We start from the raw sequence: 25635 nt of genomic DNA, 5'->3' as shown, positions 1-25635 counted from the left end.
AGATTTTTATTCACTTGGGCAAATTTTTGAGCTGAGGTTTAAGACGTCTCAATCTTCCTTGATTCTATTTTGTTTTTATTACTGCATATTACCCTTTCCATAGCAAAAAAGCACTGAGCGAACTGTTAATTATTTATCCAGATACTGTCTGTCTTTGTCCTTGTGCCGTGCCTTAACGAACACGGGTGAAGATCTATACGAATTCGAGCCTTATTTCGATATCTGCTTCTCGGAGAAGCAGTCTTCCAAGCCTGCGTCTGCTTACATTCATCCTTTGACAAACCTGTAAAGTAGAACGGAGGAACTCACACGCCCGACTCAGCTCCAAGCCAAACCGTGGAGCCCCACAGTAACCTGTGTGGCAACTTTGCCAAGGACTGGCTTCTTCAGAACTTTCTTTTAAACCACTCTTTCCTGGATCTTTTTTTCCTACATCGTAAGAGTGTATATGGCCACATGTAAACACGAATTCTAACTACTTTCAGTTAGGTTAAGGGACTGAAAAGCCATCGTTTAATCTTAAAAAATCGTTGAGGTTTGTTTCCCTGTTATCTAAACGGTGCTGTCCTTGTAAATGGAAGTCGGTGCCTTCAGGTTTCCTGTTTTAATGTTTGTGTCACTGTTACACCCAAGACAAGAAATCTGACAGAAGGATGACCTTACTGACTTAAAGAATTACCAAATAACCACTCGGACTGTGTTTGGAGGAAAAGCAAGGGAGGCGGGGAGTATCTAGGAAGTAGAAAGTTTGCAGTACCACCGGAATGTTTACAGTTCGAAAGGCTGTTCAATTGTCCTTGTCGTAAAGCCATCAACTTTCAGACAAAACCGAGTATGCCCCTATGTTCCAAGTTGGAGACATTAAATGATAAAACCTCGTAAGCCCCCAAAGTATTTTTCAAAGGCTGTATCCAATTGTGTAAGGTGTCCAATAACACTACTTCAAGCATGCCGAAAATAGAAAGAATCGTCTGGAGGAGACTGAGATATTGTGCTGCCAGCGTACCTGGAGGACGTAGAGATCCTGAATGAAGGAGACTGGATGGCAGAAACCATGGCTTCTTAACTAGGGAAATGAACGTGCATGCATTAAAAGACATTCAGTCTGTACTCACATTACAAACGAAAACGTTCTTTCCTCTAAAAGAGAAAGCCGACTCGTTCAAGTTTGCTGGGGCTTTGGCAAGCAAAAGGACACTTTCAAAGCCATCCAAGGGAAGCTGATTCCTGTGTGTGTTAGCTACGCTCTGAGAGCCACATCCTCTAAGTACTTAGCTTCCCTGCATCCCTGGCTAAGCCAAACATCTAAGAGATGTAATGAGATTGTAAGTGTTGGCAGGAAAGTTGGAAATAAAATCTCCATTCATCTAATACTCCTACAAGACACTGCCGTGGCCATCATTTTTTCATTTTTCTTTAGTCATGAGATCAAAATGTTTCCAGTTCTCAGTTCTTGTTCAAATAAAAAGTAGATATCTAAATAGCACTATGGTCGCCTGAACGTTTTAAATGGTGAAAACAATAACTTTATATAATGATCTCATCCCTCTCCAATGTAATATCTGTCTGCCTTATATACAGCATTTATTATTTTGAAGTCTTAAATGACATATCGATTTGAATTAAATTCTATAATCCAAACAACGCTTTTCTCAGGAACTACTTAAAACTGGATCGGATTGTCCACATTCAGAAACATTGAAAGAGCTGAACCTGCAGAATCCCGGCGCGTCACGTGGGGGATATTTACTCCTCTTAGAATCAAACCACCGTGAGTCATTACTGAAGTGGCTGAAGATCCCCAGTTATCTGGCTGACTTATGACCAAAACAGAAAACCAAATGATTGCGGGAGTGATAATGCACACAAAGTTCACTCTCGGCCTTGGCGCCCTCCGAGTCTCTGCACATCTTGTCTGTATCTGATGTCTATTTCTCCCACACTCCTTCCTGTGCGGGGTTATAGTGTGGGTGGATGCCACAGTATCCAGACAACGGCCTCTGGGCATCTAAACTGTAAACTCCAAACAGAACGCTAAGCAGTTTGCTTGGTGTTATCTCCTGAATCTGTTCTAAACTGTTGGGATTCCTGATAAGAAAAGAAGGCAGGTGTGGCTCACACCTATAACCCCAGCCTGAGAAGACTGAGGCAGGAGAATAATGAATTCAAGGTCAGCCTGGGTTATCAGAGTGAAACTCTGATAGACAATGATAAAAAGAAATTTATGAAAGATTTAAAAAGGGAAGGGGGAAGCAAGCATTTTTTTCATGCAAATCAAAAGTCAGCGAAGAAACTCCCACAGATCAGATCAACTCAGCAGATTTCTCCAGAACATTCCATCCAACATACGTGGAACACGTATTCCTCTCCACATCCATAAAACCTCCCCGAAAAGCAGACCGCAAAGGAAGTCTGGATGAATTGACAGAATCCGTGATTTAAAACAAACAAAAACTGGGCAGTTTTTAATTTTTCATTACAATTTAATAAATACTTTTTGATAACTGCACACAGGAAGGGTACGGTCAGTGGTTCTGGAAGATCTGGTGTTTTCCTGACAGCGACTGGAGTGACATGAGTGAAGTCAGTGTGGTACCGGCAAGACCACACTCATGCACCCGTCGTTTTCAGGGTTGTGGTTAACTTGGGCACACTGTCCCCAAATCACCTTCTCTCCTGTGTCACAAGGGCTCACATTCGCTCAGTCACTGCTGCACCTTTGCTGATCACACCCAGCGTTGTGTATAATGGGGATGACGGACTCTTGTTCGCACCACACACTGGCAGGCAAAAAAAGGTGGCTTTCGGCTCAGGGTGTGTGACACGGGCTTTTGTGGAAACGCAGGCCCGCTGGCCTAATGAACCTGTCACATTTAGGTGGTTTTCCTGTCAAACTGTCACCAACAGAGCTGACTTTAGTAACCGGCTTCTTCCAAGCCTTCTTTTCTCTTTTTCCTGTTTGAATGACTTTTGATACTGTTTCTCCTGGGCAGGAACTTTGGATAGAGGGACCTCCCATTTTCCTGGTTGGAAAGTACTTCTGCTCTCGACAGCCCCTCTCTGTCCAGCAGATAGGCAGGGGCTGCTCCCTGTGGAGTCTTCTCGTCATCCTTCTGCTTGGTGTTTCTCTTTTCATGCATCTTAAGTCTTTTTCATTTGGATTTTCTCCTCAGTGTGGCGGGCGCTGTTTATGGGCGAGCTTAGCCTTCAGGCTAGCCCCGCGCCCTCTAACTTCCGGGTCTCTCTCCTGGTCCACCAGCCTACTTTTCGCAGGAAATGAGTGATGTCTTACACCTAAGCAGAGGACAATGGTGGTAAATAGAGCCAGAAACCCACAGCAGGAGAAATCACAGAAACCGAACGAATGTTTAGAAAGGGGAACCCACTGAACAAACAGTGGGTCATTTAAGAAAGCATGGAAGAATTTTTAAAATTTGGAATTTTAAAATCCATAGAATCAACTGGAAGGTAAAGCAGAATGCACTTCGGGAGAGCTGGGAGTCAGCTGAGGTTGTTTGTTTATTTGTTTGTTTATTTTTTAAGATTTATTTATTTTGGTTACATGAGTACACTGTAGCTGTCTTCAGACACACCAGAAGAGGGCATCGGATCCCATTACAGATGGTTGTGAGCCACCATGTGGTTGCTGGGATTTGAACTCAAGACCTCTGGAAGAGCAGTCAGTGCTCTTAACCACTGAGCCATCTCTCCAGCCCGTTTGTTTGCCTTTTTTAATGCATTCTTTAATCTTTTTTTACAGTCCAGACTTTATCCCCCTCCTGTTTCACCCTCGGACTGTTCCACATCCCGCACCTCCTCCCCCATCTCCAAGAGGATCTCCTTACCCCCCCTTCCCTACCCCACCAGGCCTCCCTACTCCCTGGGGCCTCAAGTCTCTCAAAGGTTAGGTGCATCTTCTCTCACTGAGGCCAGACCCCGCAGTCCTCTCTACTGTATATGTATTGGAGGCCTCATATCAGCTGTGTACGCTGCCTGGTTAGTGGCTCTGTGTCTGGGGGGCCGGGGGAGCCCAGGTTAGTTGAGAGTGCTGGTCTTCCTCTAGGTTCACCTTTCTTCTTAGCTTCTTTCAACTTTTCTCTAAATTCAACCACAAGGGTCAGCAGCTTCTGTCCATTGGTTGGGTGTAAATATCTGCCCCTGACTCTTTCAGCTGCTGTGTTGGGCCTTTCAGAGGGCAGTCAGGATAGGCCCCTGTTTGTAAGCACACCGTGGCCTCAGAAATAGTGTCAGGCCTTAGAGCCTTCCCTTGAGCTGGATCCCCATTTGGGCCTGTCACTGGACCGCCTTTCCCTCAGGCTCTTCTCTATTTCCATCCCTGCAGCTCTTTCAGACAGGAACAATTTTGGGTCAGAGTTTTTGGCTGTGGGATGGCAACCCCATCCTCACTTGATGCCCTGTCTTTCTACTGGAGGTGGACTCTACGGACTGTACCCACTGTAGGACATTTCATCTAAAGTCCCTCCCTTTGAGACCTGAGAGTCTCTCACCTCCCAGGTCTCTGGTATATTCTATAGGGTCCCCACCTCCTACCTGCTGAGGCTGCCTGTTCCCATTTTTTTCTTCTGGCCCTCAGGACTTCAGTCCTGTTCCCCCTACTCCCCAACACCTGATCATGTTTCCCTCTTCCCCTCCCTGTCCTGTTTCCTACCCAGGTCCCCCCCTCCCTCCCCCTATCCCCATCCTCTGATTGGTTTCCTCTCCCTTAGGTGGTTCTAAAAGAAGAATGTACAGCTATGAATGCTTGCTAAAGACTCGGAGTGCTCTCCAATAGATAAGGATACACCTCAAGGGGCTGGAGAGATGGCTCAGCAGTTAAGAGCACTGACTGCTCTTCCAGAGGTCCTGAGTTCAATTCCCAGCAACCACATGGTGGCTCACAACCATCTGTAATGGGATCTGATGCCCTCTTCTGGTGTGTCTGAGAGCAACAGTGTACTTGCATTAAATAAATAATAAATAAGTCTTTTTTTAAAAAGAAGGATACACCTCAAGTTCTCAGAAAAACAAAACCAAGCCAAACTGAAAAGCAGTATCAAGAAATATTAAAAACAAAGGGAAAGTGAACAGTGGTCACTGTCAGAACAACATACAGACTCGATAGAGCAAAGGTTTCCTGAACAGAGAAACAGAAGGGGGGGGGGGCAGACAGACAGAAAGCAAGGAAGGGAGAGAGGGAGGGAGAGAGGAAGGGAGGGGGAAGGGAAAGAGAGAGAGAGGAAAGAAGAGAGGGAGAGAGGGAGATAGAGAAAGGCAGACAGACAGACAGAAAGCAAGAAAGCAAGCAAGTGAGAGAGAGAGAGAGAGAAAGAGAGAGAGAGAGAGAGAGAGAGAGAGAGAGAGAGAGAATAGACCCACAGTAATAAAGAGAAAAAATGAAAAGGGAGAAATTGCAACAGATACCTTCAAAGCCCAAGTCATTAGGGAATTTGATAACATATGCCAAAGAAACTGGGAAGGCTAGGAGAAATGGATAAATTTGGAGACCTACCAATACTAACCCAAGAAGATATAAATCGCTCAGATAGACTTGTAACAAGCAATGGGGTTGGAGCAAAAATAGAAAACTTCCCCCCATGAGAAGAAGCCCGGGATTAGATAGGTACACCACTAAATTCAACCAAACCTTTCTGGAAGAGCTAACACTCCAGAAACTGTTACACAAAATAGAAAGGGAAGGGCCATTACCAAACTCAGGCCAGTATTGTCCTGATAACAGAAGTAGACACGGATACCACAAGGGGAGTTATAAGTCAGTTTCCACGGTGGATACAGATGCAGAACATCTAAATAAAATGTTCACAAAACAAACTCATTAGAAGGGCATAGCCCAAATCCAAGTTGACTCCATCCCAGGGATACAAATCTGCTTTGATCAATGCATGCAAATCAGTGACTTCCAGACAGAAATCATAAGATCATCTGAATAGGTATAGAAAGGGCCTTCAACAAAATTCACCTTATCTTCATGATAAAAGCCTCAAAGAAAATAGGATTAGAGGAAACACATTGACACAATAAAAGCCATATTGGCAAACCTATAGCTAGCTCTGTACTAAACAAGGACAAAGGTAAACATTCCTCTAAGCTCAGAAATGACACAAGGGTGCACACTATTGCTCCTCTTGTTCAAAGTTGTCTTCAAAGTCTTAGCTTGAGGAATAAGATAGAGGAAGGAAATAAAATGGATATAAATAGGAAAGGAATTGGCATGTTATCCTTCTTTGTAGATGGTGTGATCTTATAATCAAAAGACCCCAAGACTCCTTATCAGTTCTCCGATGTCCTTCCATTATCAGAATATAAAAACAACACAGAGAAGTCAGTAGTCTTTCTATACACTAATAGTGAGCTTGCCAAGAAAGAGAGAAACTGGGGGGGGGGGGGGGGTCCCATTCACGATCATTGAAGAAAAACCTAGGTAAAAACTTAGCCAAGGAACCGGCATTTGCTAACTATATATCAGACAGAGGATTTGTGTCTATAGAGTATTTGAAGTAGTGAAAAATTAATCACACACACACACACACACACACACACAAATTCCATAATTCAAAGTGTAAGATACTAAAGGAAGAAATTGAAGACTATATACTAGAAGACAGAAAGATCCCCGACTCTTATGAATTGACAAAATATTATAAAATGGTTGTTATTACTGAAAAAGGCTATAGGTTCAACACAATCCTTACCAAAGTTCCAAAGACATTCTCCTAATAACAACAACAATTAAAAAATCCTAGAAATTCATATGACAGCAAAAGGGACTCTGAACAGCCAGAGGAAACCTAAGCAACACCTGTGGCTTCCAGCATGTGGTCTCAAACCATACTACCAGCCATGATAATGAAATTCAATGGTGCCAGCAAAAACCCGGGCATGTAGACCAAGGGAATAGAACACTCAGGAATGAAGCCATAAGCTGCCAAATTTTTGACAAAAGTATCAAAAATATACATTATAGAAAAGATAGCCACTTAAACAAATTGTGTTGGGAAACTAGGTATTCACATATAGGACAATGAGACAGGTCCCTCTCTCTCACTCTGCATGAAAATCAATTCAAAATTGGCCACAAACCTTAACAGTAAGAGCTTGGTAGTGGTGGTGGTGGTGGTGGTGGTGGTGGTGGTGGTGGTGGTGGTGGTGGTGGTGGTGGTGGTAGTGGAGGAGGAGGAGGAGGAGGAGGAGGAGGAGGAGGTGGTAGAGGTGGTGGTGGTGATGGGTGGTGGAGGTGGAAGTGGTGGTGGTAGTAGAGGTGGTGATGGTGGAGGTGGTGGTGGTGGTGGTGGTGGAGGAGGTGGTGGTGGAGGTGGAGGAGGTGGTGGTGGAGGTGGAGGTGATGGTGGTGGTGGTGGTGGAGGAGGTGGTGGTGGAGGTGGTGGTGGTGGTGGTGGTGGTGGTGATAGTGGTGGAGGAGGTGGTTGTGGTGGTTGTGGTGATGATGGTGGTGGTGATAGTGGTGGTAGAGTTGGTAGAAGTGGTGATGGTGGTGGTGATGAAGATGATACATGATGATTACCATGGTAGTAAGCTTTGAAAGCGCTGGAGGAAACCATAGAAAGAACACCTCAAAGCAAGGAATTTCTGTAAAGAACTCCAGTGGCAATTAACTGGCAATGCAGGAGAGTAACGTGAGACTTGACAGATGGGCTCACAGGAGACTAAATGGTCTGTGCACAGCCAAGAAGCCACAATCATGGCAAAGAGATGGCCTACGGAGTAGAAGAAAACATTTGCTAACTATATATCAGACAGGAGATTTCCATCTACACTATTTGAAGTATGGAAAAATTAATCACATACATACACATGCGTGTGCTCCACACATATACAAACGCATGCACACACAAACCCTCAAATCATCCCATCAATAAAAGGTCTAATGAACTAACATGATTCTCAAATGGAGAAATATATATCTCTGGTAAACAGTTTTAAAAGTGTTCTTGGGGCTAGGGATTTAGCTCAGTGGTAGAGCGCTTACCTAGGAAGCACAAGGCCCTGGGTTCGGTCCCCAGCTCCGAAAAAAAGAACCAAAAAAAAAAAAAGTGTTCTACACCTTTATCCACTAGAGAAATGCAAATCAACACTAAGTTGAGACTCTCCCTCCCTCAAGTCAGGACCTGCCACCTGGAAAATGCTCGACCTCAAGTATGGGTGAGGCTGGGGGAGTAGAGGACCTTTATAACCTGCTGGTGTAGGTGGGTAGGTGGAAGCCTCCAGGAAAATCAGTGTAGAGGTTCTTCAAAAACTAAAGATTAAATTACCATGTAACCCAGCAATGCCATTTAGAGACTAGTGAAATTATAATGTAATGGAGCAATTTGCAAACCTGGATTCGATCCCTTATTTTATTCCTAACCAGAGTCAACCTAAGTCTATGACTGCAGTGGTCATTTTGTATCAAGTGGAGCAAAATCGTCAGAGGGATAGAGTAACCACTGCTACCCACTTTATCATAGACTGGGGCCATGCTTTGACAAGGTCAGAACAGGAAAGGATGCCTATGGAGCCATAAAGACTTCTGGTCAACCCCACAGAGTCTACCATTCTGTTACTCCTGTCTGTAACAGCTTCTGTAGCCTCGGTGAGGCCAAGCAGAGCATCGCAGCCTCACTCCTTCCCCTCTAAGGAAATATCCTGGAAAAGGCTGCATGTCTTGAGAGTCTGCTATGCAATGCATAATTACACTGGTTTCTTTAAGAGTCACAGGGCATCCACCCCTTGCTTTCCCAGACTACATAAAGCCCGCCTGGGGAGCAATTCAAGGGCAGGATTCTGCTTCTCCACTGCCCAGTCACCCAGGAGCTGAAACCTTTGAAGGCCAGCCTCTGAGTCTGACTGGCCAAGACAACTGTAGTGCTGTTGAGCACTCCGACTATCCACTCAGAGAAAGGAGCTGCTCAGTTCCCAGAGAAGAGGAACAAAGACCCTCCTTGTTCTCAAAAAGAATAGGTTTTTAAAAAAAAATCACCATCCTTTGCCAGAGCCAAGTCCACTGGCCAAAAGTATTCCACAGCACTGATGCTACAGTGGAGAAATTCCTAGATCAGCCTACACACCACCCTGGGGTTCCGGAATGAGCCTACCTTTGCTTAAGGCCCTAGGCCATCACTTCCTAAGTGTTCAGTGTGTTATCATAGGAAAGGTACTTATCTCTGTGCCTCAGTTTCCACAGCTATAAAATGGCCATAATAGTAATCTTTTTCTAGGGTTCTTGGAGTTAGGTGTAAGGTACCCATTATACAGTAAGCACTCAACAAACACGAACGGTTGCCTTTTATTGTCTGGAACCTAAATTATATTTACAAATCTCATCCTTCAGCCAGTTTGCACATTTAATCATGAGGTGGTGGTAGTGGTGGCGCAAGCCAGTAAGCAAATGCCAAAGAGGATAAGACAGGAGGATTGAGTTCGAGACTACCATGAGCTACAGCTGAAGAGGAAGAGGAGAAGGAAGAGGAGAAGGAGGAAGAGGAAGAAGGGGAGGAGGAATGGGAGGAGGAAGAGGAAGATGAGGGAGGAAGGAAGGAAGGGGGAAGAGGAGGAGGAAGGATTTATTTTTAAAGTTGCTTCTTAGTGAGCTCCACTCCACCAAACTCATTCAATTATCCACTCAAGTCTGGCCAAGAACCCCCTCAATAATGCCCCAATTCAGAACTTTGGACTTACAGACTCTACACAACTTTCTCAAAGGAAATGGCAAGAGATCTGTGTTTCCCTGAAGTACGCCATCTCTCTCCGAGGTACTCTGCCTCTCTGCAGTACTCCACCTCTCTCTGCACTTCCTGCTCTGCCCACACACCCTTCATGCTGGTGGAAATGGACATCATAGAACAAAAACCTGGATCATTTTCTGAAAACCCACTCCGCTTCGGAAGACAATTCACCCAGATAGTTCAAACCTATGGCTTTACCTGGCAGGATATGCATTAAACCCTGACCTCTACCCTCACCCAAGATGAAAAGACCATAAGTGGAAGGCAGCCTGGGACCATGCTGATAAACTCCATCAGCAACATAACGCCGGCCCTCACAGGAGGAGGACAAAGTCTAATTACCAAGTCTAATTACCAGTACCGGCATGGAGACAAAAGGCCTACAGTTAATGGCAACTTTCTTACCTCACAGCATGCAGCAAAGTGTTACTCCAGAGTCAACAAGGACAAACTGGAAAAGGTCAGTCATGGTCCTTTGAAAACTCTGCCCTTTACTTACCTTACCTTACGGTGGCAACAACAAGATGCATGTACCCATGTTCACGTTAATTCTCCCCAGGGAACTTTGTTATTCCATGCCCATTTCTTGGATAAGTCTGACACAGATATTAGCCACAAGGTCCAAAGACTAGAAAAGAGACCCCAAACTTCTAAACATGGCCTGTAAGGCTTTCAACCACAGAGAGGATGGGGCTAAAAAAGAAAAGAGATTGAGGAAAGAATAGGAGAGAATGCTATGCCAGCTTCCTGTCACCCACTGTCCCCAGAGGCAGAGCCATCCCCAGCCCCTGTCCTTACCTTTAATATAATCAAACTAGCCATTGGCCTAAGGAGAGTTCTAACAAGACTTGTCCCAGCTTCAAACAATGGGGCCAGTGAATGATGGACTATCTGTTGGGTTGCACTGGTGCCCCCAACTCCCAACACCTCCACTGACTGTCTTGGCAGATGCCTTGGTCCAAGGAAGGGGCCCAAATTCCTGGCCCCCAATTCATCAGAACACTGCAATAGCTGTAGGATAGTTTACTTCATACTGCACACCAAGGCCTCTTTCTCCTTACTCACAGAATGACATGAGCCAATCAAAAACTACCAAATCAACAAAACAAGAGTCTCAGGTATCCCATCATCCACTCTGCCAGTTTGGTGACACAGCCCTCACTCACTCCTTTATCCTTGTGTCTCATTGTCCACCCTCACTATTAAGTTGATATCTCTTGTCTAAGCCTAAGGTTTCCATATACATTCCTCCCTTGAGACTGCCCACCATTTTTCTCCTTAGCCTGAATTCTGGCAGCATTTCCACCTAAAACCAGACTTCTGTCCTTCTAGTCTGGGACACCTCAAGCCCCTTAATTGTTAACTGTCATAATCATAACCTCATAACCTTGAGAGACCCTTCTGCCTTGCTGTCCAGGACCAATATCCTCTCATTCCTACCACCCGCCACAGTCTTAAGCCCATCATTGAGTGATTATTGCAAGTAGCTCTTCTAACTCCCACCACCTCTCCTCACAATACTCCACTGGGTGCCAAAAAGCATAGTGTCACTTATCACCTGGTCCAAGACCACCAGAAGAATCAACTGGGTTATTAATTTCCACCTCCGCTTGTGTTTGCTAAGTGGTGGTTTGAATGAAAATGGTGGCCCTGGGTTCGGTCCCCAGCTCCGAAAAAAAGAACCAAAAAAAAAAAAAAATGGTGTCCCCTAGGTTCATAGGGAATAGTACTATTAGGAGGTGTGGCCTTATTGGAGAAAGTGTATCACTGGAGGTAGGCTTTGAGGTCTCAGATGCTCAAGCCAGGCCCAGTATCACTCTCTCCTGCTGCCTGCTGAAGCAAACGTAGAACTCTCAGCTCCCTCTCCAGCACCATGTGTGCCTGCATACCACCATGCTTCCCTCCATGATAATAATGGACTAAACCTCTGAACTGTAAGCCAGCCCACATAAATGTGTCCTTAGAAGAGTCGTCAGGGCCACCGTGTCTCTTTACAGCAATAGAAACCCTAAGACACTAACCCATGCACACTCCTCTCCTCTCTCCCCTCTCTGCTGCCTCCTTTTCTGTCTTTGATCTTCAAGCTGCCCATTTTACTATTCCTCTACAACCCTCCTCCCAACCCCTTTTTTGCCTTCACCTGGGTTTGCCCCAGGGAGTGTGAGATACATTTCCAGCAATTTAGCTAGGCTATACATAAGGACTAAATCAGCCCAGACTTGTTCAGTTGTTTCCTTCTCAGATAAATGAATGATCTCCTCTTATACAGCCTTTCCTCACAGACAAATCTCTAACAATTTCACAACCCTTCTTAGCCTCCAGAGCTTATAGGGTCTTTGGAGACAAGACCTAGATCTGTCAACCCTATGTCACCTCTCTGGGCCTCTCCATCTCAGAAGAGAGAACAATGCCCCAAGCCAAAATAGAGGAGCTCCTCACCTACCACCGTATTCCTCAAACTAGACTCAGACTGCTCACACTATCAGGGCTTCTTTAATTTCTTTCCCATCCAGATCCCTACCTACTCTTTATGAAGTCACTCAGGGACCCCTAGAAGAGCCACCCTTGTCCCAATTCCTCCTACAGACAAATGTAAGTCCACTCTCTTGCCCTCCTCTACACTAACACTTTAAGACCCACACAGACCCGTCTATCTCTTTTTACATGCTAATCAACAACAAACCCTTACAACATTCTGCCGAAATGGACACATGTCCATCTTCCCCATAGTCTATCTCTCCAAACAGCTAGACACAGTTGTCAGAGGCTGACCACCCTGCCTCCAGACCCTGGCCATAGTGGTACTGCCTGTCCCCAAGACAAACAAAATACCAGCTCACAGCCCCCTACACATCCTCATGAGGGCTCAGTCAAGGGCCTCATAAACTGTGTGCTTTCCTAACCAAACACAAACACACACACACACATGCACGCACGCACGCACGCACGCACCCATTACCCAGGGTAAAGCTCCACCATGCTTACTTATCAGATTCCAACCTTATATTGGAGCCATCCTCACCTCCCAACCCTGCAGCACTCCTACCTAACAACCCCCACACCCCTAAACCTCCTTAAGTGTTGTTCTAACACAGTCAACCTCTTATAACCCTTCTGCCCATGTCTTTTATTACTTCAACCTCCTTCTTCCCCGATTCCCATTTTACCAAATGAGATGTCACTTACCTGCCCTAGACTGTCAGGTAGAAGTCACCATATGCCCCCTGTCAGAGGACACAGATATTCACTAGTATTTGCAGTCATCTTTTCAGGGTGAGTCGAGACCTTTCCAATCACAAATAAGGGGGCCCACACTACTACAGCTTACATACTTAGATACCCTTGCCAAACTAACTGTAGAATTAAAACAAAACTTGTTAAAACTCCTACCCTTGGCCCTGCTCAAACTCCAAGACTTGCCTCCCCAAAATAATCCTAATTAGTACATTTGAACTCATGTACAGGAGAACCCTCATGAGCCCCAATCACAGTAGACACACCCCAACTTCCTCTGTCCCTATCTCAGAGTATCCTGCCCTGTCCCAGCATAGAGCTTCAAAATCGTACTGACTCTATCCCACCCTTTTCCCCTACCTGATACCCCCCCTTCCCGAATCTCCAAATAAGGGACACAATATGCATTCCAGATCCATCTCACCTGTAACACCTAAATAGCAAAGCCCCCACAAAGTCATCTTACTCGCCCCACACTGCCTAAAATGAAATGATGTTAACTCTTCCTGGGTCCACCTTTCCAGACTTGAGAAGGTTCCCCAACAATTTCACTCCACAGCTCTAGAGCCCACCAAGCCTCAAAACACCCAGTCGTCTTCTTCTCAGCTCCTACGAATCACTAAGGAGTAATCACCAACTTCTTTGTACCCCTCTCTTCCAGATACTCCAGATTCCCCCTAGTACATCCTAATTTCTGCTCTGCTGGATATGAGGAAGGGCTATAGTTGGCCTCGGACCCATAACGTGTGTCTCAACTTTCCTAGAAACCCCTGACATCTTTTGGATACAAGGAACATTCCAGTCCTTCACCGCAGACCCGATAGGCATATTCTCTGCAATACTTTGCAGCCTGCTTACCCGCCTCGCAGGCCTAGACCCCTCCGCAGTGCCAGGAAACATGCCGACCCATGTGGTCTAGACTCTTCTAATTCTTTCCTTTTCTGACAAACTAATTACCAGATGAACCTAGACAGCCTTACTCTCCTGTGGGCCACCCAGATCTTGGGTCCCTACCAGTAACACTAACTGATCTCCCAGAGATCCCTATAAAATATCATTCTCTTGGCTTTATCCCTATAAAATATCATTCTCTTGGCTTTGGGACATTAGACAAGAGTCCTGCCTCCTACCTGCAAGAAGCCCATGTTGTGATAACACCTCACAACACAGACTCCAATATTGCTTTGGGGCCAGAAGAGACCCACAAAAAGTGACCACCTATGGACGAACCTGGTGAAGTGTCCAGTGGAACCATCACAAAGGATGTGGGAACATTGACTGGTTCTTTCTCAAATACTAGAGTTGTCTTGATTTTGCTAGCCCAAGGGCCCTCCCAAAGAGACAAGAAGTCGAGTTCCTTAAAGGATAAAGGGGAGAATCGGGGTGATTTAATTTGGCAGTTGACCATTAAATTACCTTTCGTGTGAGGAACCCACATCTTTGGACTGGGGTTATACTGCCTTGGGACAAAGGGCTCTCTCCAAGGTTTATGGTTGTTTCTAGGAGCAAAACTATTTATGTTTCCATGAGTAAAACAGCCTAGACCTCTGGGCACCTCAGAGAGCTGACCCATCACTGCATCGGGGTACCATAGCCATGACAGTCATCTGCTCTTTAATCCCAACACCCATCTCAGAAAAATGCTACAGCTTGCAAATTCCAGCCATGCCACAGGTGGCCCAGAGCTGGGGAAAGATTTGTCTGAGGGCTACATGAAGGACATATACTCAGTAAACATTTAGCCTGACACAAAGCAACAAGGACGATAGGAAAGGAAGGAAGGGTTACTTTCCTATAATATTTTCTGTGTATCTTATGATGTTTTTATGTCACGTAATAATAAATGGTCAACTGACAAGGAAGATGAAACAATTATAAAATATATATCCACCCAGCATCACACAACCTAAAGATACAGTTGACAGGGGTGGGGGGGTGGAAAACGTCAATCTCAATGAATGAAACACTGAGGCAGAAAAACAACAAGGAGACGGTGGTCTTGAGATAGAGTATGGACAAAATGTTCCTAGCAGACAAAAATTAAAATAGCATCTTTGTCTCCAGCTACAGTGGAATGAAGCAAAAAAAAAAAAAAATAGCAGAAGGAATTCTGGGAAACTGAAAAGTATGTGGGAATTCACAGCAATCATTCTGAATAAGCAACAGGTCAAAGCCCCCCAGATGAAACTGGAGAATATCTTCAAACAAAGGAAAACAAAACCCTGACTGGACGCAGCAAGAGCAACAGGAAGAAGAAAGAGAAAAGCAGCCAACGCCTACGTCATCGGAGGAGGATGTCAAAGCCAGAGCTGGCCTGCGGCTTAGAAAAACCAGAAAAAGAGCAAGTCTGCAAACAGCAGAAGGAAAGAAACAATAACAGTAACAATGAGCAAAAATAGATGAGAGGCCAGAGAATAGCCCGGTAGAACTGGGGTTTTGGAAAAAAACAACCTGATGAACTTTTGTCTAAATATAAGGAAGACAAAGTAACAAATGTCCCTGGGTTTAAAAGGATCCCAAGGAGCCTGCAAGATAAAAAGTAAAAAGTCATCCCCTGGAGAGCACAGGCTCTCTGCAGGAGCAGTGCACGCTCTTAAACACTGAGCTACCTTCTCCAACCCACTGCCCCAATTTTTTTATTGAAAACAAACCTCCAATTAAAATGTGAACTACAAGTAGTAAGACATGGGCCACTGAGTCACACAGGACCCTGAAGAATCTGTTGTGATTTTCATGCCTTTCTTTCTTTGCACCTTTATAAAACACTGAGTAATATCAGGGTAAGAGGACCTATTCTTTACAATGCAAACCCCCGATGCAAATATCTCCTGAGTCAGGGGACTACTTATTTCTAATTTGGGAACTGTACTTAAAAGAAAAGAAAAAATTCTGAGAGGGAGGGAGAGATTGTTCTGTGGTTAAAAGCAATCAGAACTCTGGCAGAGGACCCAGGGGGAGAGCCTCCTCTTCTGGCTTCACAGGCAGACAGAGCTCACATAGATACATAATAATATGTAAATAAAATAAATATGAATAAATAAAATAAATATAAATAAGTAAAATAAAATATTTTTTAAAAGAAGGAAACAGATGCTCGTATTTTAAGTGTGCTTCGTCCTCTTGAATTGAGTAAGTTACATATTTGGGAACAAATTCCAGGGTGGGGGACTCGAGTTTCAAGTTAGATACCCTGAGAGCTTCCTGAGACTTTGTAGAAAATTAATATATCAGAGGCCAGTTGGGAGCAACCCGGGTGCCTTACAAGGAAACCCAGAGTCTCCAGGTAGGCAGAGAAAAACCTTTAACCCCAAATATAAAATTCATAGACACGATTCTTGGAAACAAACAAAGGCTTCCTTTCACGAGGTCATAAGAACAACATTCGACACAAGTTCAAACATTGAATAAAGTGTTACACCAAACCACAGGGCTTTTGTTGTTGTTGACTTGTCCCATGTCAAATTTCATCTGACCATAAAACTGGCAACAAAGGAAAAGTCAAAGTATTTTACATTCTTGGAAAACAGAGAGAACATTTGTTTAAGGGAGAAAAAAACCTCAAGTCCTTAAATATATACGATTTGTGTATGTATGTTGTCAAAGGGCTGACCAGTTCAGTTACTTAATAGTTGTCTGAGCACCTCCATTTGTTTCCCACTTTTTCTAAAACACACACACACACACACACACACACACACACACACACACACACATTTTGTGAACGAAGTTCATTAGTCTGGCCTTGGTTTTCTCAACCAACATTGGGGGAGCAAGTAACAATAGTATCAACTTCATAAGCAGTGACCCGTGACATTTCCATAGTGCTCTTGGAACAGGGATAGTTATTAATTATCAAAACTGGGGCTAGAGAGATGGCTCAAGGGTTAAGAGCATAACTGATGTTTTAGAGGACCAGGGTTCAGCTCCACAGCACCCCCATAGCAGCTCACAAACACCTGTAACTCCAGTTCCAAGAGATTGGGCTCCCTCTTCTAGCCTCTACAGGCTTCTGCATACTTGTGGTACACAGACATAGACTCAGGCACACACACAGACACACAGACACACACACACACACACACAAATAGATAAATAAATCTAAACAAAATGTCTGAATTATTGGTGTTATGATAAGCATCCAAAAGAAGCAGAGAAAGACTCAAGCTAAGAGCAGCTGAAAAGCAAACTTCAGAGTGGAAGCCTGGCTCTGAGACCCTCCCAAGTGAGTCTAACACCCAACCAGCAGTTAAAGCAAAGTAACCACACACGGGCACGCACACGGGTCTACGCACGCGCGCACCTACGAAGATTCCTAAAGAAAGCACATCTCAGCCAGGAAATCTCACCAACTTCATTCAAGGCTGCAGCATTTAGGTGAAAGGAAGCAGGCCAGCACAGCCACAGAGACGTGGTGAGTAGACATCCCCAAGCAGGCTTGGAAGTGGGGTTCATAGGAAGGGAAGAGCAGTGGTCCTCTTCCAACTGACACAAGAGATGGAAGAGAACTGTGCTAGGAACTTAGTGTGGAAAGAGAAGGTACAGAGGATTGGCATGAATTATAACCTTGAACCTGGAACTTCTCCTGCAGACAGGAGGAACCATTCAAAGGATTCTAACTAGCGTGGTCAAGGCTTCAAGAAGGTGACTATGGGAACTTTGAAACAGATGCAGCAAGCAGTGGGGGGTCTCTTAATAGCCCCTGTTCCCGTCAACACTGGTCTCCTGCTCGTTTCTCTTCCCTATAACTTTTTAAGAGATGCTGGACATGTTTGCCATGCTTTTTTAACTTTTGTATTCCTTTATTTATGGGAGGGAGTAAGCCGTTGCGCTGAGGCATGCTCAAGGAGATTGGAGGACAACCTGTAGAAGTCGTTTAAGTCTTTCCTTCCACCATTGTGAGTTCTAGAGACTGAACTCAAGTATTCAGGCTTCGGGCTCAGAAGGGGTCTATCCACTGAGCCATCTCGGTGACCCTCATTGTCTTTTAGCTTTGTCATAATCTTAATCTATTCCACTGTCCAAGTGCGTGGCTGTCCCTTAGCCCATGCTCTAGTTCCTGGGTTCCAATGACCTTCTCCTCCATTCCACTGTACCCACCCACCTATCACCAAGAACCCTTTCACCCTATGACCCTATGTATCACCAAGAACCCTTTCACTCCATGACCCCACCTATCACCAAGAACCCTTTCACCTTTGTGATCTTAATCTTTGATTTCCTACTCTCGGGCATTCCTTTCCTCATTCCAGCCCCACATCTGCTCTCTAACCTCATTCAGTCTCCCCGTTGTGTTCAGGAAACCTAAATGTAGCAGAATTAAACTAATATTAATAGAGTCAACAGTTGAATTTGGATTTAGGACTAAGACCTTTTCTAAAGCTCCCTTGGTTGGCGGGGCACAGATATCCGGTTTCTCATGGCTTGAGTGTATGTGTGAGAGCACACACATGGGTGTGCACACACACAGAGAGGAAGATGTTTCTTTACTAAGTCCACTGCATAATAATTTATGCACCATTTGCTCTACCATTTGCTCTACCATTTGCTCATAGTGGTGCATGTTCTCGGACCCAGTTCGGCTCTCAAGAGGTTGGCCTTTGTTTTTTCAGGTACACTTCCTTTCTGAATCAAATGCAAACTCCAGTTTCTTTCTGCAGAAATATCTCTCTCTCCTCTCTCTCTCTCTCTCTCTCTCTCTCTCTCTCTCTCTCTCTTTCTCTCTCTCTCTCTCTCTCACACACACACACACACACACACACACACACGGGGTGGGGGAGAGCGCTAAAAATCCACTGAATATTGGGGAGCACCCAGCGGTCAAACTGTTGCTATACTGGAAAGACCTGAGGAAGTAGTCGATATCATGGTAGACCTGAGGAGATAGCACATATCATTGCAGACGACTCCTCTGTTCTTCACACCGCTCTTTCTATGGGCCTGCCACAGGTTCATTCTGTGTTTGCCAAATCAATCAAATGATTTGAGCGAAGGCATTGTCCTTCGGTAACCAAGGAGGCTTCTGCTGCCTCCAGAAGCGGCTCCTGCAGCATTTGGGAGTTAAGCTTTGCAGAGAAGCTAAGAGACCTCGGAAGGACCCTGGTGTCCGCTTAGCAGGTGTGGGCAGCGGGGATACTGACATTCTCAGTTCTCAAACCATCACCTTACATGACAACCCACCCTAACGTGTAGGGCAGGCAGGAGGTTCTAATCATACTTACTTATTGATAAGAAACTTGAGTCCTGAGTGTGTTCACGAGACCCGAGGTCACATGGGAGCACAGAGTGGAGCATGAGGAGCCAGCTCTGTCCTCAGCTCTGCTCTTCCCCACAGTGCCAAAAAAATGAAGGGAAACAAGGTAGGACCTCTTCAGTCTGGCAGCACACTCACGAACAAGGCTATAAAAAACCCCTTCGGTCAAGATGAACGAAATCTCATCTCCACTTAGTACACCAAAGTACGTGGCTGTCTCCAAAATCCCTAGTAAATCAATACTTTTCTTTAAAGGGCAATTGCCTCTGTGTCAGCCTTGGCCATTTAATAATCTGTGGAGAGTAAAATGGCCGTATCTCTACAGACCTCACCGCAATCACTTGGGTAAACAGTCCACAGACATTTGTGTTGTTTCTTGTGGGATAATGGGTTCAAAGTTATAAAATCTGGAAATATTTGACTAGAACGCTGCCATACAGGCTTTTCTCATTTCGAATCTCAGTTGTCTCCACCCATCCACCACATCTTGCAGGGGAAGAACTTTTTTTTTATGACAGCTCATGAAGTGAACAAGCCAATTGCTCCATCAGAGGAATGTAAACAATCCTGTGGACCCGTTTCTCTACCCCACTTCCTGCTTGGTTAATAAAAATACAACCACTGGGGTTGGGGATTTGGCTCAGTGGTAGAGCGCTTGCCTAGGAAGCGCAAGGTCCTGGGTTCGATCCCCAGCCCCGAAAAAAAAGAAAAAAAAATACAACCACCTTTCTTCTCTTAACCCGACTACACTCAGGCAAAATTAAGTCCATCCTAGCTGAGACAGCCCTCAACCGAAGGAGGGAGGCCAGCGCTAACAGGCTGGTCATGTGTTGGTCAGTGGAGAACAGGGAAAAGAAACCTTTCTCTGATGCAGATCTTTCACAGCTATGGCTATGAGAGACCAGAAATAAAATCCAAGAGTGTGCACTCGTATGTATAGGTGGCTGTGTGTAGAAACATGTGTGTGTAGGCATGCATACACATCCATGTAGAGGTCAGAGGTCAGCCTTCAGAGTCCATTACTCTCCTTCATTCAATTCCTTTTTTAAAAGATGGGTTCTAACTATGAAGTCCTGGTTAGCCTGGAACTAAGTAGACCAGGGTGGCTTGAAACTCAGAGATCCTCCTGCTTCTGCCTCCCAAGTGCTGGGACTAATGGGGTGTGTCCCCACACCCAGAACCACCTCATTTTTTGAGACAAGGTCTCTCACTGAATCTCAGGCTGTTAACTCAGAAGGGTAGGCAGCAAGGCCTAGACATGCTCCTGTCTCTGTCTCCCCAGGGTTGGGATTACAGACTTTCTTAGGTTAGCTCTTGGGCTACAACCCACATGCTCATTTTTTATGCGGCTGGCACCTTACTGAGTGATATCCCCATGTTTTATGTATATGAGTGTTTGCATGTATATATGCACACCTCGTGTATGCCTGTATATATGCACACCTCGTGTATGCCAGTATCCAGGGAGGCCAGAAGATGGATTCAGATTCCCGGGATCTGGGGTTACAGGTGTTTGTGAACCACCATGTGGGTACTAGGAACTAAACTCAGGCTTTCCGCAAGAACAGCAAGGGCTTCTATGCACTGAGCCCACTCTCCAGTACCTTCCCCTCCCTGCCATGTGCCAACATTTCTGTCAGGAGGCAAGTGAGACCCTTAAGAAAACCTGAGTGCATCAGGCTTATAACTCCATTACTCAGACAGCTGAGACAAGAGGACCTTAAGTCCAAGTCCAGCCTGGGAAACATCAAAAACCTGTTTTTAGAAAAAAAAATTAAAAGGACACTAGTGATCTTCAGAACAGACTGTAAAACTCCTCATGCAAAGGATGAAGGAGAAACAAACAGAGAAGCTACAGGGAATCAAGTTGTAAGAATAGAACTGAATGCTTGCCTCAAGCTGCAGCTGAATAAACAGAGACCATGGGGCAGAGAAACTCAAAATAGTCATGGAGAAAAGGACCAAGACATTCTCTGTACAGACCACTGGATCCCTAGGAAGGGAAGGGAGGAGGCTAGAGGCAGAATTCTATGGTAGACTTCTTCCCTCAGATGCAGAAGGTTCTGGGTTCAATCCTCAGCTCTGAAAAGAAATGAAACCAGGAGTAATTGCAAGTTCAAGGCCATCCTGAGTTATATGACAAGACCCCACCTACACACACACACACACACACACACACACACACACACACACACACACACACAGGGGTAAGGTGGGGTAGACTACAGACAGAGAGATGTTTAATGGACAAAATAAATCTAAGGCTTTTCAGTTGTTAAGAGATTAGAAAAGCCATGTGAGCACCCCTCACAGAGCGCACATTTTCCACTGTCCTAATGTTGCTATGTTGTGGAAGTTCTTATGTGAGTCTGGTTTTCCCTATAAAATGGAACTCTTGCCTGCCTTCTTGTGTCAGAGTGGGAAGTGAGTCCCTGCCTTCTCCCTCCCCAACGACTCTCACAAAAATACATTTGCTTATTCTCGAAACTCAAACATAGAGACCTGATTCTACACAGACCATACATGAATACCAGTTGAAACATTGTGACTGTTGAAAACGACACTTGAAAAAGCATGGAGAATAGAGGACAAGCCAAAATAACCCACTCCCTATGGTCACTATCGGCTGCCATAATTCCATAAATAGGTTACTGTCTGTTAACAAAGAAGAAAATCTGAACACCTCGCACAATTAGAAACTGCTTTAGCTTCAAGTAATTTAAACATTCCTAGAAATATCTTTAAAATAACACAGGCTGACTTGTAGTTTTAAAAAATCTCGCTGCTGACCCTCACGGAAGAGTTATCTTGGTCATCGTTCTGGTGGTGTAACAAAATACCAGAGGCATTTAAGTCATCACAGGAAAAGGTTGGCTTTCGCTCGACGTTCTGGAAGTTCTAGGAAAGGCAGAGAGGCCACATGGCTTTGGGTCTTTGAGGTACCACGTGAGTGTGACAAAACACAGATCACACTCTTCATAAGCCAGGGGTCAGAAAGAGGAAGAGATCAAGCCCCTTCAAGGGCAGTCTCCCCAAAACCTCACATTAGGCCCTCAAGTTCCCACCGCCTCTCTGTAAGACCTCCCTGAACACTGATTTGCGAACACCAGAGCCCGCCTTTTTACCACAGCTGAAGACTGACAAGGTCAAGGCTTGCAGGCTGAAGTTGGGCTCTTGTTTTTTTATTACAAGATGGCTGTCACAGCCAATGTGCATCAAAGGGAGAAGAGGAGCGAGGAGAATCACCCTTCCCTCCCTCCTCGCTTTCACACGTGCATAGAGAGTTGGTCTAGTGCTGCTGGTATTCTGTTGCTAGATTCTGTACCCCAAGATCTAGCTGATCCAAGACAAAGAAATCCTCATGTACACCAGCTTTTATGGTGTAACATGCCCCCAAGTCATTCCTGATTGGTTAATAAGAGGTCTACAGCCTGGGCTAGACAGAAGAGAGAGAGAGAGATTGATCTTGAGCAGAGTGAAGGCTCCCTGGGGTCTGAGGCGGGGAGGAGGAGAAGAGAGAAGGAACAAGGAAGAAGTCACTGTGGGGGTAGGTGGATCGCGAGCGCATGACCATGAAGGCTGGCCTGTTGCAGTCAGAGTGGCCCAGCAGAACATGGCAAGCAGTATCTCACAGCTGTTGAGAGGGAGGTAGACAAAATAGCATAGAGGGGGGTTGGGGATTTAGCTCAGCGGTAGAGTGCTCGCCTAGCAAGCGCAAGGCCCTGGGTTCGGTCCCCAGCTCCGAAAAAAAGAAAAAAGAAAAAAAGAAAAAAATAGCATAGAGGGTTGATATCTGCCCAGCTATAAGGCTTGTTATAAATATAAAGGCTTTTGACATATTTTTTATTTGAGAACTGTATGTTCTAAGTGTGTGTGTGTGGGGGGGGGGGATCCAGAGTAATATCTACCACAATATTTTGGTGAACCAACATGGGGCAAGAACTTACTTATAACCCAAATGGAAATTTCAGATTCCTCGATAAAAGCCATGATAAAAGCCATGATGGTGGCTAGGAAGGCAGGAAACAATGGTTCCTTAATAATTTTTTTCCAAGCCTTGCCAGGTTCAGATAGGATCAGAATACATCCTACTTTGGCACGTACAATTCCAAGGGGGTCAGAGCTCTAAGTACAGCTGTGCCCAACCACAGCTTGCCCACCAAGTCTTGCTGTGTTTCAACCCAGAGGTGGGACACTCAGCTCCAGAGCTGGGCAAACCCAAGACCCATAGGACTGATAAGGTCTTGGAGATCACCACTAGGGAAACATGCCTCCCAAAGCTAAAATTATAGAGAGCTAACATGAGGTAAGATGTCACGCTACCCTGATTAGCCAACCAGTCTCCTTAGACGTAAAACTCCCACAGGAGAACCGGTAACTCAGCCTAGCACGTGATGATATACAAGCCAGCACAGCACCTCTGAACAAGTACAGGGTGCTGGGGAGTGTGCTCATACACTAAGATGGAGATGTGTTTAAATAAAGTTGAGTATGGAGAAGGATATTAAATTAAGAAAGAAAAGAGAAAGATGAATAAATCCACATAGATAGCAATCTCCAAAGAAGGGAGAAAGATAAAAATTGATATGAATGTTTTCCAGGGTACATAGACACGAAGTAAATCAGCCCATGCCTTTGATCCCAATACTTGGGAGACAATGACAGAGACAGATTGGTTCTGTGTGAGTTCAAGGCCAGTCTGATCTGCAGAGCAAATCCAAACCAGCCCAGGCTACACAGAGAAACCCTGTCTCAATAAATAATAATAAATACATATCACTGTAGAGGAGGATATCTGGACTCCATACAGTCTTGTTTTGATTTATAGAGATGAAAATGGTTGTATGCCCAGCGGTAATGATAATATTGGACATCTTCTTTAAGGTAAAATGGAGGAGGCCTGGATAAAACTGGGGTTGCTATATTGGATCTATACTTACAATAGCTTCAAACTGCTGGACAAAAGGCATGTCATGTTTGGAGAAGAGGGTTTGGATTCCATCCAAAATAATAAGGGTCGGATGTGATAGAGGGAGGCCGCCTGAAGATCGTGGCTGCAGAAAGGAAGAAAAAAAAATAAATAAAAGGATCAACTGAAACAGATAATGTACAATGCTGAACTCTATTGAGACATCTCTGAAACTGACAGGGTCATGTCTATGTCTCCAGTCAGAACTGCATCTCTTCAGTCTTGTTGTCTACCAAGTCCTCAGGACTCATCAGACCATCTTCTCATATGGCATGGATGGGGATTTATAATAGCGTTTGGTTACAATACAGATTGGCTTAAGAAAGACAGATGTCCTTTACCTGCTCAAACAAAGAACAACGACAAAAAAAAATTCTTCATTAATTGAGCTGTGCACCTCACACATTACAAACATCATTGTTTCAAAACTGTATACTAGTTATGAGAGCTTATATGTTCACAGAAAATGACAACCAAGGAAGCAGCCTTAGCAGGATCCATCCTTGAGGATGTTGGGATGCCTGATCCTGCCTCCATGCTGTTTCCTCAGGAGACTTATTTCCAGAAAGGCTTCAAGGAAGGCTGCTGACTCCAGATGACCTTGGTTCATTCAGCCTTACAGACTGATCTGACCAGGACTTCAGTTGAATCCTGAACTTTCCCATCTCACAGAAACTGGACAACAAATGATATAGATCATTCTCCCCGGACTTGGTCAGTATCCTAAATTTTAGGGTCCCCAGAAAATACTGTTTCCCTAAATTAACAGGAAACAATTTCAAAACGACTGTCATTCCAGTTCCTTAAGGTGAGGCGGATGGTTTTGGTCATTTTATGAGTTAAAGATATGTTGTAATTTTAGGGGATAGTTATAGTTCTGGTCTTGGACAGGGAGGAAATGAAATGGGAAACTTAAACTCAGGGATTTCTATCTTACTTTCTCTCTATGTTTCTTTCTTAGGTAAAGGGAAGGGAATTGAGAAGAAATAGGGGGAATATAGAAATATATAAAATAGGATAAGGGGTAAATTATTGAATCTACTCTTCAACTTAGAACCATTGTTATTCTCAAGGTTATTTTGATACACTGGTACAAAAAATTGCATATTGATACAGAAATGTGATTCTTTGCATAGGTTTTTATATATTGATACAGATGTAAGGTTTTCATTGGTACAAATCTTTATATATTGCTACAAAATTTAAAGTTACTTTCATTACAACATAATGTATATACATATCAACTCTTATATAGATTTTATGCCTATGTAGATTATTTGAAAATGCAAGGTTTAATCCCAGTCCTTTTAATAGATGCTATCGCAAACTGTTAAGAGATGATTGAAAAATGCAAGTTAGTAGTCAAACTCATGGTCACGTCAGATCAGTACAAAAGTATATATCCTGGATTAAACAGATAATAAGTAGCTAAAAATGAGCAA

General features: G+C 44.5%; 1 protein-coding gene across 4 annotated transcripts in view; it reads right to left on the bottom strand.

Annotated features, from left to right (window-relative positions):
- Nucleotides 1-2419: 2419 nt before the first annotated feature.
- The window catches only part of Slc30a10 (solute carrier family 30, member 10), a 71500-nt gene continuing 48284 nt past the window's right edge, over nt 2420-25635 (bottom strand). For 2 of the 4 annotated variants that reach the window (XM_087580424.1, XM_087580422.1), the window contains exons 4-5: nt 24165-24278; nt 2420-3294 (exon numbers count right to left, since the gene is read on the bottom strand). In XM_087580424.1, the coding sequence (XP_087436550.1) occupies nt 24196-24278 (83 nt within the window). In that variant the 3' untranslated portion in view covers nt 2420-3294; nt 24165-24195. Of the gene's footprint in view, nt 3295-21151; nt 21307-24164; nt 24279-25635 lie in introns of those variants that run through there. The other 2 variants (XM_087580423.1, XM_087580421.1) reach the window with 1 other exon arrangement.

Source organism: Rattus norvegicus, chromosome 13, assembly GCF_021556685.1.
Source record: "Rattus norvegicus strain SHRSP/BbbUtx chromosome 13, alternate assembly SHRSP_T2T, whole genome shotgun sequence".
NCBI classification, from domain to species: Eukaryota; Metazoa; Chordata; class Mammalia; order Rodentia; family Muridae; genus Rattus; species Rattus norvegicus.
This window is presented reverse-complemented; position numbering and strand designations above follow the sequence as displayed.